Raw genomic sequence first — 16570 nt, forward strand, 5'->3', positions numbered from 1 at the left:
ACACCTGCTAGGTCTGGGGGAGGAAGGGTGGGTATAGGGGACGACCATGGTGTGGACAGAAGGTACAGACTTCTGGACTCCTGTAGAACGGTACCAATTTCAAGGAGAGCTTTCAGTGAAGCAAACTGACTAGAGGAAGAAAATTAGGGATGCTTTTATTTTCTCCCGGTGGAATAGATGAAAAAAAAAAAAAAAAATCCCAACCCTAGGATAACACATGATGGAAAACAGCAACGCAGTAAGAAAGCATTCCTCCTGTACACCAGTTCTTCAATAGATAAATAATATATAAACTTTTATATTCCAAACTTCTCATTATTATACAAAGCACATTTCTTTCTGCTCTTCAGCCTGTTTCATACTGGAAATTCTGTTGTCTTAAAAAATACAAGCCATTAACATGTTTAGCCAAAGATTCTTTTCCTTTTCTTCTTTTTAAATCACCCATTACTTTTTAAGACTAGCAAAGGGCTGTACAACCAATCCGTATCTGCTTCTTGCTGCAATAAAGTGCTGCACATAAGTTGCCATTTTAATGACCACAAAATAAGAGCTTAAATAAGTATAAAGTTAGCTTCCTAGCAGGTTATATCTACCAGGTGTTAACAAAATGGAATACAGAATTATTAATAACATGGAGAATACCGCTATAGCCTGACGACCTGCAAACACAACGGAAACGTCTCAGGGGCATAAACTGAACGGTAGGACTAAACAGCACCTTTTTGTTGGGTCGTTATATGTCAAAGAGGTTATGACAAAAGTTTCAAACATACAGTCTACTCTTTCCATAAAAAAGGTACATTTTCTTCCTTTTAGTTTACTTTTCTTTTTTGCAGATGAGAAACAAAAACTAGTGCAAGACCAAAAGCACTGTGCAAAACTGCCATTTCTTTTTTAGTCTGAGCATTTATACCCAGAATTTATCCAAACCCCTTTTAATCTCCTTGGCTGGATTTATCAACCATAAAATTTTTCACTCATACAATTTTTCTTTTCCTGCAAACAAATGGTAACCACTGACTTAATACATCACATACATATATATATATAATCTGCCCTTAAAAAAATGATGCACTGTGTGTGTGTACCATACACACTGCATACGTATGGACACACACACAAAACACACCTAAGTGTTGTGATGTTGGCTGCAGCGCTGCAAGCTATTTCTTCCAGATGGGGCTCTCAACTGCTCGCATCTTCATAACCAGAGATGCGAGCAAAAGGTCTCCAGGACTCCGTCGGAAATCTCAGGCAGCACTGAGATGTCTACCATTCCTTCATCGCCTAAGCACCAGGCCCTACCACTCTGTAGCCACAAAATAGAGAGGGGAAGGTAATGAAGGAGCTCGGGGAGCGACTGCCGTGGATGAACAACCCAGGAGGGCAAAGAACGTTCATCCCTGTGAAAGAAGCCAGTACGAAGAATGTGCAAATGTTATGGCACACGACACACGGCTGTCTCTTTCCAAATCCACAAACGCCCACACGCCCCATTCACCCAACAGAAAACAAAATGCACCGGTACAGAAGCTTACGAGTGCTGATTGCTATTAAGGACACTCTCTTTAGGGTTTAACAAGACGAATTTCCTTTCAAAGGACGGAGAAGGGCTGAGGGTGGGAGTGTGTGGCTGGGGAGGCATGCCTCTGAAGGTAGACGGATGCAGTAGGTCACCTCTCTGAAGATTGGATAAAGCAGCTTTCAGGTCAATGCAATAGGTATACACACAGAGCCAATTCTCTATTCCTCACTAAAGGTATACAGTACACGTGGTCAGACCTGGGCGGGTCTGTAGGTTTTGCAGCAACGTACACCTGCTGGGGTTGTGTTTAAGTTCTGTGAGTTTTGTGTTTTTGTCTCTGTCTCTTGGTTTTTGGTACAGAGCCCGGCTGCCCTCAGACAGTCTCCGCTCTCTCTCTCAGTCCGAGATAGGCGAGGAAGGAGTGTTTGGGGGACGGGATGCTGGGCGGCGCAGTCTGAGGTCGGGGAGGGTGGAATGTGAGATCCAACTGGTTCTTGGGATATAACATCGTCAAGGGAATGAGATGGGCGAAATCCGAGTTCCGGTACTTGTCAAAGCGCAAAGGGGAGCCATTCAAGGGCAAGGCCTTGAGTGCCAGGTTGGGCTCGGAGCCGCCGCCGCCGCCGCCGCCGCCGACACCGCCGTGGGCGGCCGACAGGGCCACGGTCTGCAGAGCCTGGGAGGCGGACATGACCGACAGGGGAGACAGGAGGTGGCGGGCGCTGCCGACCACGAGGAGCGGGGCCCCGGGGCCGGCGGCTTCCTTGGGGGCCGGAGCCGGGCCCTTCTTGTCCTCCTCGGGGCTGTCCGCGCTCTGGTGCTTCTTGACGTGGCGGCTGAAGACGAAGGGGTGAGTGGTCTTGAACAGGCACTCTTCGCAGCTGAAGGTCTGGCGCGGGGCGTGCTTCAGCTTCTTGTGCAGGTTGAGATTGTCCTTGCGTTTGCAGCTGTAGCTGCACTGGTCACAGTGGAAGGGCCGCTCCCCGGTGTGCACGCGCACGTGCTCGATGAGCTTGTTGGCGGTCTTGGACAGGTAGCCGCACTGGTCGCACTTGTAGTGGTTGCCGAGGCGATGCTCGCGGGTGTGCGTCTCCAGCTCCAGCTGGTTGGCCTTCACCGTCTGGCAGATCCGGCACTTGTACTCCATCTTGTAGTGGGTCTTGAGGTGGCACTCCATGGCGGCGGGGCGGTTGGTGGAATAAATGCAGAATGGGCACCTGCGGGCGGGGAGCGGGGGGAGGGGGGGAAAGCAAGGACGGGGGCGGGTCAGCCACGCGGGCTCGGCGGCCGCCCGGCTGCTCCCCGCCTCACCAGCCTGCCCTCGGCCGCCCGCCCAGCTCCGAGGCCCGGCCTGCCCCCTGCCCAGCCCGGCCCTGCCGCCTCCTGCGGGGGTGGGGTGGGGTGGGGGACGAGGACCCTCTTCTGGCTCTGCGGCGGACGGAGCCGTCCCTCGGCCTGCTCGGGGTCTCCTGGCTGCACCCGCGGACGCCGGCCCCCAGGAAGGGGAGCAGAGCCAGTGCGGGAGGGGGCGCCCGGCTAAGCGGTTCTCCCCTCCGTCCTCCCCGCCCGGCCCCTCGGAGCCCTCCCCGGCCCCCCCAGTGGCCTCGGCCGAGGGCTAACCCTCACGACCTCCCCTCGAGATGGGAGCAACACAAAGAATCGACTTTTCATGCACCACACCAAGCACACGCAGAAAGGCTAAGAGTTTTGAAGAACAGCTTATAGGGGGAGAGCTACCTCCAGCAAACAGAAAGTCGTAGGGGTCAGAATCGTGCTGATTAAAGGGTGGTTAGGACGAGAAGGCCTGGGTGTGTGTCTGCGTGTGGGAGTGTGTGTGTAGATGCAGAGACCTGTGCTCCTAAAACCTGTCTCCTACAGCCCTGGGGTCTCCATCAGGGAAGGGGGTGGGGAGGACCAGCAACGGGCTCGGCAGAAGGAAGCCCACCCACCAGCCCGTCTAGGAATGAGGGAGGGGGGGAGGGAGGCGACTGCTCTCTGGAGCTTGAAGACATTATTAATGCATTATTAATGATTAGTGTTATTACGTCATGGAACTAATAATCATCCAAAGGGATCATAAATCCTCAGCGGGCAGGACCGTGTCCCCCTTTTCTTCTGCATTCTCTGCAGTGCTTGGTAGAGTACTCAGCACATGGTGGGCACTGATTCATTACTGGACTGGTCTCTACGGGTAATTTAGGCAGAGTCTATCCAGAAGGGCCGGTTTCAGTCCCAGCTCTGCCGCCTTATCGGGCCGGCTGTGCCCTTGGACAAAGCCTGGGTCTCTCCATCCTAGGCAGTGAGGCTACGCTACCCCCGAGCCTCCCGGCTGTCCGGAGGGGCGAGGAGGACGGGGAGGGCAGGTTTACAGATTCTGCTGAGCTTCGCTCTGTAGAAGCTGCCGGGCTCGAGTCGGTGGCTGATATGATAGCTGTAGCGTGTGTGCTCTCTTTACCAAAAGAATGCAAATGCAAAAGTGGCTGCCTCGGCTCTGGCCTGGCACCTGCAGGGCAGGGCCTGGGAGTGAATCGTCCTCGGAGGGTTTGGAGAGGTTTTCAGCAGAGCCCAACACACCCAGTGCCCGTGCACTGCTCCTCAGCACCAAGCCCGCCGTTAGCCTCGGAACCTCAGCTCACAGAAGAGTGCACACGAGAGAAATATAAAGCCCATTCCCAGGTCAGGTGCACACACAACCCCTACGCCAAGCTGGGCCTTACCTAGAGGAGTCTGAAACTCACCACTGTCCTGAGCTACGGCAAAAGAAAAATAATAGTATAATCTTATTTGATCTGCATTATGAACAGGATATAGAGTACAAGCAGTCCCATCACAGAAAAGCAATTTAGACATCGGCAGTCTGTTTCACGTTAAGGACATTTCTGTGACCCACGGCTCAATCTTTCTTTCGCTGCTCAGGCAGAGTGCTAAGGGTTTTCCGTGCTCCCGTTTTTTATCGTAAAGACACTCTCTCAGGCAAATTAATGCTCTGATACGGCAAAGGGAAAACGAAACAAAACAAAACAAAGACGCACTGTACAGCCAGAAGGCTTTAGCAATTTTTTCAAAGTATTCTTCTACTTGGTCATCCTAGAACATAAACTATTACATAGGGGACCATTAGCGCTGTACGGGAAGTGGGCTTTTATACCCACAAAAGCAACAGCGTTCACTCTGCATCCTCCCCAGTGGGTTGGAGGCTCGGGATTCCTCAGGTCCCCGAAGAAAGGGGGCCTGACTGGCAAAGCCACAACTGGCTGGGGCCGCAGGTAATGGGTGTGACTGGGCGTCTGGGCAGGGCAATGAGTGCTACTCCAACCACGGAAATACATGGCTTTTTTTTTTTTTTTTTTTAAACATGAGTACACAAATATCTAGAAAGGGACAGTGGGAATAAACCAAATCAAATTCCCAAATAAGCTCGTGCTAGGCATTTCCCATTTACTGGTGGTTGGGAATGATAATCGCCCCTCCCCCCATCCCATTTACCCACCCCTCCCCCTCCCCCCTAATCACCCCCAAGGGTGGAAAAAATGGGATCCAACAGTAGGTGTTGCTCCTCTGGGCAAGTTCTTGAGGAGGGTCCCCCTGACCAGGCAGGAGCCCGGGGAGTCCATCCTGCACGGAGCCCCCGACTCGACTCCCAGGCTCCTTCTGGGTCTCTCCACCCCTCACCCATTCAGGACAGTCATGCCACTTCTCTGGCAAGTTGTGAGTTTCAAAGATAAAAAAGGTTTACAAACAAAAGGTTTTTTTGTTCTTCTATTAAGTACAATGTCTTTTTTCATTCTTTTAATAACATGATCATTTCAGCCAAACATGAATAATTATGCTTTGAAAGTGGTATGTCTTTCTGTGCCCAGTGACAGATGCTTTTTTCTCTTTACTAGACCATGAGTGCCTCATGAACAGGGACTCTGATTTCAGAAGCACTGGGAAGATTAAACTCTGGTTGTGCTCGGACGTACATTTCCCGAGGGTGGAAATTATGTTTTATTCCTTGTTTGCCCTTTAGCACCTATTATCAAGCCAGACACACAGTGCATTTGATAATAACGGATGGGTCTCTCTTCAGACCAGAGGGCTTGTTGCAAATATTGGTTAATGATGATGCTCATTGTCTAGGTCTTTGGGGATCTGTGAAGAACATGTGACCGGAAATGTCAGATCTCACGAAGGCTACACCAGGGAGATCCCAATTCCAGCTCCTGGGAAGGCATAAGGCATATGTGCTGGAAGACACGAGGCACGTGATCTTTGCATGAAAAACGGTGCCTCTTGCCTGTTCACACTGGCAAGGATCCGATATTTGGGGGTGGGTGTGTGTATGGGGTAGCTGTAGTGCTTATTTAAAAGACTTGCAGCAAATCATCTAAAAAATAGAGGGTGAAGTGCAGTGTCAGTGTAATGATTTACACCTGGGGACACTAACCCCCAAGTCCCTTAAAATCAAGTCTGAGCAAAACTCAAGCAGTGTAGGATGGGTCTACCCTTGCATGCCCGTGCCGAGCTGCTTCAGCAAGTCGTCTTGTGAAATGGATTCTCCTGCTGGTATCTGCCAACCTCCTGGGGGGCAGATCTAATTCCTATCCAGCTAAAGGCAGCAGAGGTGCCTGACTAACGCCCCCCATGCCAAGCCCCCCTTCTCCATGACCCCAAAACCTTCAGGGGAGGGGATGGGGTAGGGATGGGGAAAGGGTGTTTAATAAACAACACAGTAAAAGGTTCTGTACTTGCTTTCCTTACTTGAGCCCACCGGTGGGGACAGTGTGGCATTTCTTATGCTCCAGCAGCTGTTCGGGGGTCTTCATGAACTTGTGGCACACGTCACACTCAAACATCCGGGTGATGAGGTGGATCTGCAGATGGCGCTCAAACATGTTCTTCGTCTTGCAGACAAAGTTGCAAAAAACGCATTCGAACCCTGAAAGGACCGAGGCTGGGTGTACGGGTGCATGGGGCAGAGGGACAGGAGGGCAGGAGTAGGACAGAGACCCCCCCACCCTCCAGCTGTACCCTTCCAGGCACTGTTCCCTGCATCTCCGGGCTAAAAGGAGTTAAACATACAGCTTTGGAATCAATGTCACACTCCCCATCTTTCCACCCCATATACGGATGCAAATCAAGCCAAAAAGCACACGTAAATTTTAGGTGATACGTACTATACTGTTCCCAGGCCTAATATCTGTTTTCCAACATCACTTCTGTCAAGGGCTTATTCTCAAGACTGGGTCATCCCCGCCAGACTGGGTAGGGTTGAGTAGACCAGCCCACCTCCTCCCTTACCTTTCTCTGGCTTTTCCTCACTATTCAGTGAGGGCTGACTCCCAGGCACGACAGAGATGACCAGCAGGTTGTTTCCGCTCTTGTTTTTCTGGGAGCTGTCTGAATCGTCTTTGCTGTTGGCTGAATCACTCAGAGCTGAGAGGGAGGATGAAGAGGGGCTGTTTGATTCACTGGGGGTCTTCCTGTCTTCCCCTGAAACATTAAAAAAACAAACAAACCCAGGTCTGTTATTTAGGAGATGAAAACCCTAGAATAATAGCAATTATGGGTGGGGGATTTGGGGCCTCATGTCTACATCATCATTCAGGGAGCACAAGCTGAGGTTTCCAGCTCTCCCAGCGCTGGATCCCAGGTCCCAGTCACCTATGGTGATGACACTTGTGGTTCTCGGGCCAAGCGTAGATATCCAATTGGCAAGTGTTTATTGGCGTCTCATAAGAATTAAAATAAAATGACAACAATAGCTAAGATGAATGTGTTACCAAGTTCTAGAAACTTTAGATGCGTTAAATGGGTTATCATGCTTTAAATGCGCTATCTCATTTTATCCTCTCAAAAATCTAACGAGGCATGACTATTATCACCCCCATTTTACAGACTAGGGAAGGGAGGCACAGCCAGGTTAACATGGCCTTGGTCACATGGCTAGGAAGTGGTGGAGCAGAGATTTCACTTGATCAGGCTCTAATGTCCATACTCTTCATCAGGGCACAGGACCCTCCCTCAAAACCAGGAGTAAACAAATCAAGAGGCCACTGAAATCTAGTGTCAGGAGACTTCTGCTACCATTCAAGATGGAGTTTCAGAGACGGGATTTACCATTGCTATTTATCAACTGACAAAAAACAGACAAAATTTATCAAACAATAGTTTTCACAACATTGGACATGAGGCAATAAAGAGGAGTGACCCCTGAGAGAGAGGAAAGAAAACAGGCAGGCTCTAGGTTTGCCCTGCTTCCTGCCTTGAGAGACTTTCCTTTCCAGGCTGCAGTGCAGGGTGGGGGAATGGCCTGGCAGACTTACTGAGTTGAGGAGATAGAGCTGAGGGTCTGAGGAGATTAACATGGCTGGACTTTGCAGGACAGAACACCAGAGAGGAAAGAGCAGCACAGGAGAGGAACCTGGAGACCTGCAGAGGGTCCCTCAAGGACATTCAGCAGAGTAGGGGTCAGGGCATGTGTGTGAGGAAACCACCCAAAGTTAGAGGGAAAAAACCCATCTGAAAGGCTTAGAGAACAGTGTCTGTTTCCACTGGCCAAATTAGAAAAACTCATAACTCCCAAGGCATTGAGTAGAAAACTGAGGAAGTTCCTTGAATAGTGGGTAATGATTAGCCCTCGATGGAGCACTGCTCCAGACCTGCCTAACAAATCATAAAAACAAGACCCCAAAAAGATCAAAGTTGCCAAGTAATTAACTGAATTCTAAGACAAAGGTCAAGAATATTTATAGGAATATAAAATACATAGCGCCCAACAAGGTAACGATCACAATGTCTGATATGCAAACAAAGATGATCAGCATGCCAAGAAACAAGAAAACACAACCCAAAACGAAAAGAATAATCAGCCAATCAAAACTGACCCAGAACTGACAAAGCTGTTAGAATTTGCAGACAAAGACGTAAGAGCAGTTATTGTAACTGTATTCCACATGTTTGGAAAGTTAAGTAGAGACATGAAAGATATAAAAAGATCCAATCCAAATTTCTAGAGATGAAAGTTACAATGTCTGAGATGAAAAATGCATTGGGTGGGATTACCAGCAATTTAGACATGGCAGAAGAAAAGATTAGTGAACCTGAAGAAATAGCAATAGAAATGATCTGAAATGAAACACAGAGGAAAAAGAATCACAAAAATGAAAAGGGCATCAGTGAGCTATGGGACGCCTGCAGGTAGCTTGATAGAAGTTCAATTGAAGTCCCTAATGGGGCAGGGAGGGCAGAAAAAATATGTGAAAAGGCCAAAATTTTCCCAAATTTGAGGAAAACCACAGACCCACAGATCCAAGAGACACAATGAACCCCAAAGATAAAGAAATCTATACCAAGGGACATCATAATCAAAATGCTCAAAATGAGTGATAAAGAAAAATATCCTAAAAGCAGCCAGAGGAAAAAAGCTACATTACGTGCAGAGGAACAAAAATAAGCATGAGAGCAGATTTCTCACTGCGAGCAATGCAAGTGAGAAGTAGTGGAGTGACATCTTTATAAAGTACTGAAAGAAACAACTGTCAACCTGCAACTTTATACACAATGAAAATATATTTCAAAAATGAAGGCAAAAAAAAGTCAAAAGAATTCATCACCAGCAGACCCAAATTATAAGAAATGTTAAAAAAAAATTCTTCAGGCAGAAGGAAAATGACACCAAATATAAAAAAATGATCTACACAAAAAGAATGAAGAACACTGGAAATGATAACTGCATGGGTAGATAGATGAATTTTTCTTTCGATTTAAAATCTCTTTAAAATATAATAAAAGTAATTTTGTTTAAAAAATAATAACAAAGTATTATAAGGTTTATAATAGGTAAATGTATGACAACAATAACATAAAGGCTGGGAGAGAAGAAGTTATTGTGAGGTTCTTATACTACATATGAAGAGGTATAATATCACTTGAGGGTAAACTGTAATAAATAAAAATGGACATTATAAACCCTAAATAACTGGAGAGCTATCCATTGTAAATGTTCAAGAGACTCAGTATTGTTAAGACATCAATTCTCCCCAAGCCAATTTAATGCAACCCCATAGTTTTAGGCTAGGGTTGAAAATATAGGGAGACTGTGCTTCCCTTCCCTTCAAATCAGCCAATTAAGTAATCTAGTGATTTTAAACGCTAGAAACAAAGTTCCTTTATTAGGAGATTAAAAATATAAATCATATTTTATATATAGGCATAAAAAATCCAGAAGTAAACAAAGCTGTAATGGTGGCTACATCCAGCGTATGAAATGATCAGCCTTATGCTTGTTTTCTTTTATTTGGGTTTTCAACATTTTCTGGAGTGACCATAAATTACTTGTCTAATTAAAAAAAGTTTGTAAAATGAGGAAGGGAAAATATTTACCTGCTTACAATGTTTTCAAGTCCTGTTCCTGTCAGAGCTGCACTTATGCCCAGAGCACCCAACCCTTACTTCAGTTGACAATTTTAATTTTCCTTTTAGTTTTACTTTTTGGGCACACCCCACGGCATGGCATGCAGGATCCTAGTTCCCCAACCAGGGATTGAACCCGCGCCCCCTGCGTTGAAGCTCGGAGTCCCAACCACTGGACTGCCAGGGAAGTCCCAAGTTGACAATTTTTAAAATCTTGTTCCTTAGCAGAAGTGAACTTGGTTCCTGGACAGACAGTAGGTGACCTCACTTACTGACCCACGAGAAGGGATGGGACATGCCTTTAGAATACATTCCTCCCTTGGTACAAGGAAAGCCAGCACCATGATTGCCAGTCTCTTATCTAAATATTGAACCAGTTCAGTCACATTTTGTAGGCAAATAGAATATTTTCAGGGGAGGCCCTGAGTCCCTGACATTGCTTCACCAAATCCATCCTCTAAGACTAGTCTTATCAACAGAATATTACGAGTGATTACTTTAAACTAGTTTTTAGAATTAAAACAGATAATTTTAATTACCATCTTTAAGAGTAGCTTCAAGTACCCTCAGGCTTACGGCACTGGGGAGAGCTCCCTAAATTAATAAATGTATAAACATAGAGGTGCCACGGCAAACGCTCTGGGCTACAGCCTGGGGAACAGCCCAGCCCACGCGCTCTGTAATCCCTCATCTACACAGCTTCCTCTCCCCTCAGTTCACACCTCCCCTCGCTGTATCTGTAGGGAGTGACCCAGGGCGCCCTTGTCAACCCAATCCAAGGCTCACTGCAATCCAAGCCATCGCTGATCTTCAGCATCGCAAAGACTTTTGGTGAAGGACACCTGTGCACAGGTAATGCAACCTCAAACACTGGGACAGCCAACGGAAGAGAACGTGAACAACCTAAATATTTCGTAATTTAAAATGACACAGATTGAGAGACTGAGACCAGAAAACAGTACCCACCCTCTTGCTGCCTCAATACGAACAACATTACATTTTTGGTGTTCTTTTTTTTATTTTTGAAAAAGTGAGCATCTTTATTTTAAAATTGTTGTTGTTAACTGCATAGTGGTTAAGAATAAGCATTTAAGACAAATATCACGGGCTTCCCTGGTGGCGCAGTGGTTGAGAATCTGCCTGCCGATGCAGGGGACACGGGTTCGAGCCCTGGTCTGGGAAGATCCCACATGCCGCGGAGCAACTGGGCCCGTGAGCCACAATTACTGAGCCTGCGCGTCTGGAGCCTGCGCTCCGCAGCAAGAGAGGCCGCGATAGTGAGAGGCCCGCGCACCGCGATGAAGAGTGGCCCCCACTTGCTGCAACTAGAGAAAGCCCTCGCACAGAAACGAAGACCCAACACAGCCAAAAATAAATATAAAAAAAAAAAAATTAATTAATTAATTAAAAAAGAAAGACAAATATCACATGATATCACTTATATGTGGAATTTAAGAAAAAGGGTACAAATGAACTTCTTTACAAAACAGAAGTAGAGTCGAGTCACAGATGTAGAAAACAAACCTATGGTTACCAGGGTATAAGTCGGGGGAGGGATAAATTGGGAGATTGGGACTGACATATACACACTACTATATATAAAATAGATAACTAATAAAAACCTGCTGTATAGCACAGGGAACTCTACTCAATACTCTGTAATGACCTATATGGGAAAAGAATCTAAAAAAAGAGTGGATATATGTATATGTATAACTGATTCACTTTGCTGTACACCTGAAACTAACACAACATTGTAAATCAACTATACTCCGATAAAAAAATAAAGAAAAAAATAAAGAATAAGGACTTAAGATCCAGAATACCTGAGTTTGAATGCCATCTGTTCCACTCAGCAGCTGTATGACCTGGGACAAGGTATGTACTTTGTGCCTCAATTACCTCATCTGAAAAATGGGAATAATATCAGCACCTGCCTCATATGTTTGTGGTGAGGCTCAGATGGGTTTTTATATGCAAAGCACTAAGAACAATGCCTGGCTCATGGTAAGCATTATTGAAGAATATATTATTATATTATAAAATATAACATATAATATTTACAAAATATAATAATAATGATAACGAACACTTTGTATTTTCCCATGCTGTTTTATATACCTGGCACACAGTTGGTGCTCAAAAAATTTATGAAAATAATTATGAATTAATAGTTTTAAATGATATTATTATATCCATGGGGTAAACTTATCCTACTCTACTTAAATATTTCCTTAAAACTGAATTTTAAGCTAAAATTAATATTCCACTGGCTGTTTTTTTTTTTTTTTTTCCTACAGATAAATTCCCAGAAGCAGGATTACTGGGTCACAGCGCATTACATTTTCAAGGCTCTTGGTATATACTAATTAGTTTTCAAAAGTTCTACCACTTTGCAAGGCCATGGCCACAGGAGGATCGGCAGCTTCTGGCAACAGTGGGTAACATTGCAAGACGTGCTCCTAACTTAATAGGTGAAAGATAAGCCACTTGTGAGTTTTAGTTTGACGGCTAGCGAGGTTGAACATTTTTCCTGATGTTAAGTCCTTAGCTTTTATTTCTTTTATTGTGAATTGACTGTTCATGTCCTTTGTGAATCCTTTAATTGGAGACCTAAAGTGTTTCTTACCAGTTTATATGAATTTTCCATGTTGTAAATAGATCAGCATTTTGTCATTTTTACAGACACATTTTTTCAGACTGTGGGTTTTTCTTTTCCTTTTCCTTCTCTTTTGCAAACAGGAGAAATTTTCCTGTGTCAAATCTCCTGATTCTTCTCCTTCGTGATTTCTTCTGTCACTTAAGCTTTTACAAATCCTTCTCACTCTGGAAGTTTGAAAAATATTCTATTTTCTTCGAGCCTTTCTAGGGGTGATTTGTTAACAGGGATTGGGTAAGTCATGTGGCACTTATTTTGGTGTCAATGTGACGTGACATACAGATGGTTGTATTTTCCAAATAGCTATTCAAATTCCTCAATGCCATTATTGCAACATTTAAAGACTGCAGCAAAATTTGCATTAAGGAAGCACCAGAGGGAATATTTTATCTTGCTGATGTTCTCTGCAGGGACGAGGGGCCGTGGAGGAAGAGGGTAAGGGAGAGTCACTGAAGAAACACTAAACAGAGGACAGTTCCTCAGATACCCGCTCAGCACTTCATTCACAAGGGTGCCTTGGGTAAGAGTAGCCAGTAAGGAAGTATGAAGAAGGATGTGGATTCTGAGAGAGACTGAGTAAAAATCTGCTATTCATTAAAGCTCATCCCATACGTAGATCACAACTTTACTAGGTAACAAGAAAGCACTTCAGATCTCCTAGGGTACTGAAATAAAAGATGCCCATTCCTACGACAGGTAAATCAAATGAGGGAACAAGGCTCACAGAATTAGAGAATCTCAGGCCTGTCTGGCATCTCCTACTCATTAAAAAAACTCAGGGAACAGATGGAGGCCCAGAGAAGTTAAATGAGTTCTTACATTCCCAGAGCTATTTACAGTAACATGGGGTCTAGAGCCAGGATCTAGAATTCAACGTGTGCTCTCCTCCATCCCAAGTGACTTCTTCCACAGGCAAACCTCGGAGACATTGATGGTTCGGTTCCAGACCACACCAATAGAGCAAATATCGCAATAATACAAGTCACATAATTTTTTTGGTGTCCCAGTGCATATAAAAGTTATGTTTACAGTACACTGTAGTGTATTAAGTGTGCAACAGAACTATGTCTGAAAAAACAATGTACATAACCTTAATTTAAAAAGACTTTATTGCTAAAAAAATACGAACCATCATTTGAGCCTTCAGCAAGTCTTGATCTCTTTGCAATAGTAACATCAAAGATCACTGATCAGAGACCACCATAACAAATATAATAATAATGAAAAAGCTGGCAATATCGCAAGAATTGCCAAAACGGACACAGAGACATGAAGTGTGCAAATGCTGTTGGAAAAATGGCACCATTAGACTTGCTCGACGCAGAGTTACCACAAACCTTCAATTTGTTAAAAAAAAAAACCCCCAAAAACCCTCGAAGCTAAATAAGGCAAAGTGCAGTAAAACGAGGTATGCCTGTATATACATAAGTTAGTAGACTTTAAGGTCAGGCAAGGGCCACGTTTCAGTAGTTTTCTTACTTGGTGTGCACATGTGTGTGTAGATGTGCTTGCACACTTATATTCATTCACTGGATGAAGGCTTACTCCCCACCTACACTGTGCAGCCACTGCTCCAGGTGCTGGAGACACAGCAGTGCCTTACATAAGCTCCTTATTCTCAGGAATATATATTGTTATCTATATTATATAGCATACATACTGCTTTATATCATAACTTTGCAATTACACAGCTTACTGATTACAGATGTAGACTGACATATTTTGGGTTAAATTCAAACACCTCAAAGCAGCAGCTAAATAAGAGAAACCCAAACTGTGGGGCCATAAGCTTATAACTGGGGGTCAGCAAACTATAACCCTTGGGCCAAACCTAGCCTTGAGTTTTTGTAAAGCAAGTTTTAGTGGAACACTGCCACGCCCACTCATTCGCACATCGCCTACGGCTACTTTCCATCCAATGGCAGAGTTGAATAGCAGTGACAGAATCTGTTGGCCTGAAAGCTTAAGACAGTTACTGCCTGGCCCTTACAAAAACCTTGCTAGCGCCCCTGGCTTATAAAATAGGATAGAACCTTATTGCCTAATAGCAGCAGCACTAACGGCTTCTACTGCGTTACAAAAGAAACTTCTTTAATGCATTTCACTCTGGGCTCTCTGTGCTAACAAGCAAGAATGTTCTTCCCAGCTAGAACAAGGGTCCCACCATCTCAGAGGGAACAAGATCTTCACCGTGTTCCCTGTGGCAATTAGGAGGTCAGTGACCTTGCGTCAGTTGCTTGTGAATGTGAAGTTTCCAGTGATGACAATTAAGTGGTTCTAAGTCCAACATCTTTCCAGCCATTATGGTTTCTATAGTTTCCTTGAGGTGGGGTGGAGAGAGCTGTGGATAGGGGAGGGAGGAGAGAAGTTCTCAACTGGGTTTAGGCATACTTTGGGGTGGAGAGGGTTAGAAGAGAGGAAGTGTAACAGACAAGAGAAAAAAAAATCTGAAAGCCAGTGGAAATGGAAGAGAGGCTGGCCTTTCCCTCCACTGGCCACTCCAGAAATGCTGAATTTCATTTGTCTCAATGCGGGTTTCCCAGCTCACCCGCTGCCCACAGTACTAATATGGTTATGGTCAGACAACTGACTGTAAAAACGGCACCACCTCACTCAGCATAACGGTTCTCTGCAGACCTCCGAGTCATAGCTGCTCCGCTTACTGACAAAAGCAAACTTTTATTGCTGCTGGCACCACGGAGCCAAAGCGGCCAGTAAAGCACAGAGAGATAGTTCTCGGCCGTGCACGTTGTCAGCTCAGCTGTCAGGGAAATTCCCCTTCCCGAATCCTTCAAGGGCCGAGGATGCAAGGGGCTGATCCACCGCCCAGGGCTGGCAGTCAGCAACGTGAGCTCATGACTTGTAAGCAAAATGCAGGGGGAGCTCCTCTTCGTTGTCACTTAATGACGCCACGCTGGTGTCATTTGTAACCATTACTTGGGAGAGGACGATTGCATGGTGAAGTCCAAATGTTAACATCATTAAATGGATGAAGTTAACCAGTATGGCCAGAGCTTTATAGGAAAGGAAAGTGCTGGCAAAGTCTTGGCCGCAGGCTAGAGAGCCACTGAGTTGTTTCAGGAGAAGCCGGCTTTCTTTGCCCCTGAACAGAGCTGCCATGCAACATTCTGGAGGGGGTCAGGGCTGCAGTTTCAGCGAAGAGGGGCAGAGCCTGCAGAACTAGGTGCACAGGGCTCTGGCCCCGCAAAATAGAAAGGGGCAGCCCTCTGCCCAGGGTTGCCTGGGGCTGTCAGAACAGCAGGGTCACAGAGAGTGGGCTCTAGCATGAAAGCGTTCTGGTCTGAGTATCTGCAGTCACTTCCTGGTTGTAGACCTTGGAGAGAAGACCTGACCTCTGTTAAGCCTCAGTTTCTCACCTATATGGTATGCCCACGATGGTACTGACCCCAGAGGGTTGTTCTAAGACTTAAATGAGATCTGGGGCACAAAGGTGCAAGTCTGGGGCGTCATAAAAGCTCCATGACTGTTACCTACGATGGTGATGACCAGGACGAGGAACAAGCAAACAGCCCTCGCCTCTCCACCGCACCTGAGCTGGTGAGTCTGTCAGACTGGCGAGGCATAAGCCAGGCCGGGCAATGGCCTTGTGGATACAGAGGGATGCGGCTCTGCTACCCTGAGGAAGTCCCTCCTTCGGGAAGGAAGTGTCAGTGTCGCACGGCGATGAGGACGCCCATGCCAGGTGGGGCGGCGGGGGATGGAGGAGAGGCGGGTGAGAAGGGCAGACGGGGAGGGTCACCTGTGTGCTTGGTGCCGATGTGCGTCTTTATCTCCGTCTCCTCCATGGTGACGAAGTCGCAGGCCGTACAGCAGATGGAAAACATCCACTGCTCCTTGTCGACGTGGAGTGACATGTGGCTGACAAACTGGACGTTGAGCTCCGTCTCAAATCCGCACACGTGACAGCTGTACGGGACGGGAGAACGGTGAGCTTCTCAAGGGAGGCTACCCGGTTGCACGCGGTG

The 16570-nt window shown here is 46.1% G+C and overlaps 1 protein-coding gene across 4 annotated transcripts in view; it reads right to left on the reverse strand.

The window, feature by feature from the left end:
* Window positions 1-139: 139 nt before the first annotated feature.
* ZNF827 (zinc finger protein 827) overlaps window positions 140-16570 on the reverse strand; it is a 205260-nt gene continuing 188829 nt past the window's right edge. The window contains exons 11-15 of one of the 4 annotated variants that reach the window (XM_082463292.1): window positions 16345-16511; window positions 6812-7003; window positions 6272-6464; window positions 4246-4278; window positions 2610-2745 (exon numbers count right to left, since the gene is read on the reverse strand). In XM_082463292.1, coding sequence (XP_082319418.1) covers window positions 4263-4278; window positions 6272-6464; window positions 6812-7003; window positions 16345-16511 — 568 coding nt within the window. In that variant the 3' untranslated portion in view covers window positions 2610-2745; window positions 4246-4262. Of the gene's footprint in view, window positions 2746-4245; window positions 4279-6262; window positions 6465-6811; window positions 7004-16344; window positions 16512-16570 lie in introns of all 4 variants that reach the window. The other 3 variants (XM_082463293.1, XM_082463290.1, XM_082463291.1) reach the window with 3 other exon arrangements.

The sequence above is a fragment of the Balaenoptera physalus genome, assembly GCF_965194825.1.
Source record: "Balaenoptera physalus genome assembly, chromosome: 5".
NCBI classification, from domain to species: Eukaryota; Metazoa; Chordata; class Mammalia; order Artiodactyla; family Balaenopteridae; genus Balaenoptera; species Balaenoptera physalus.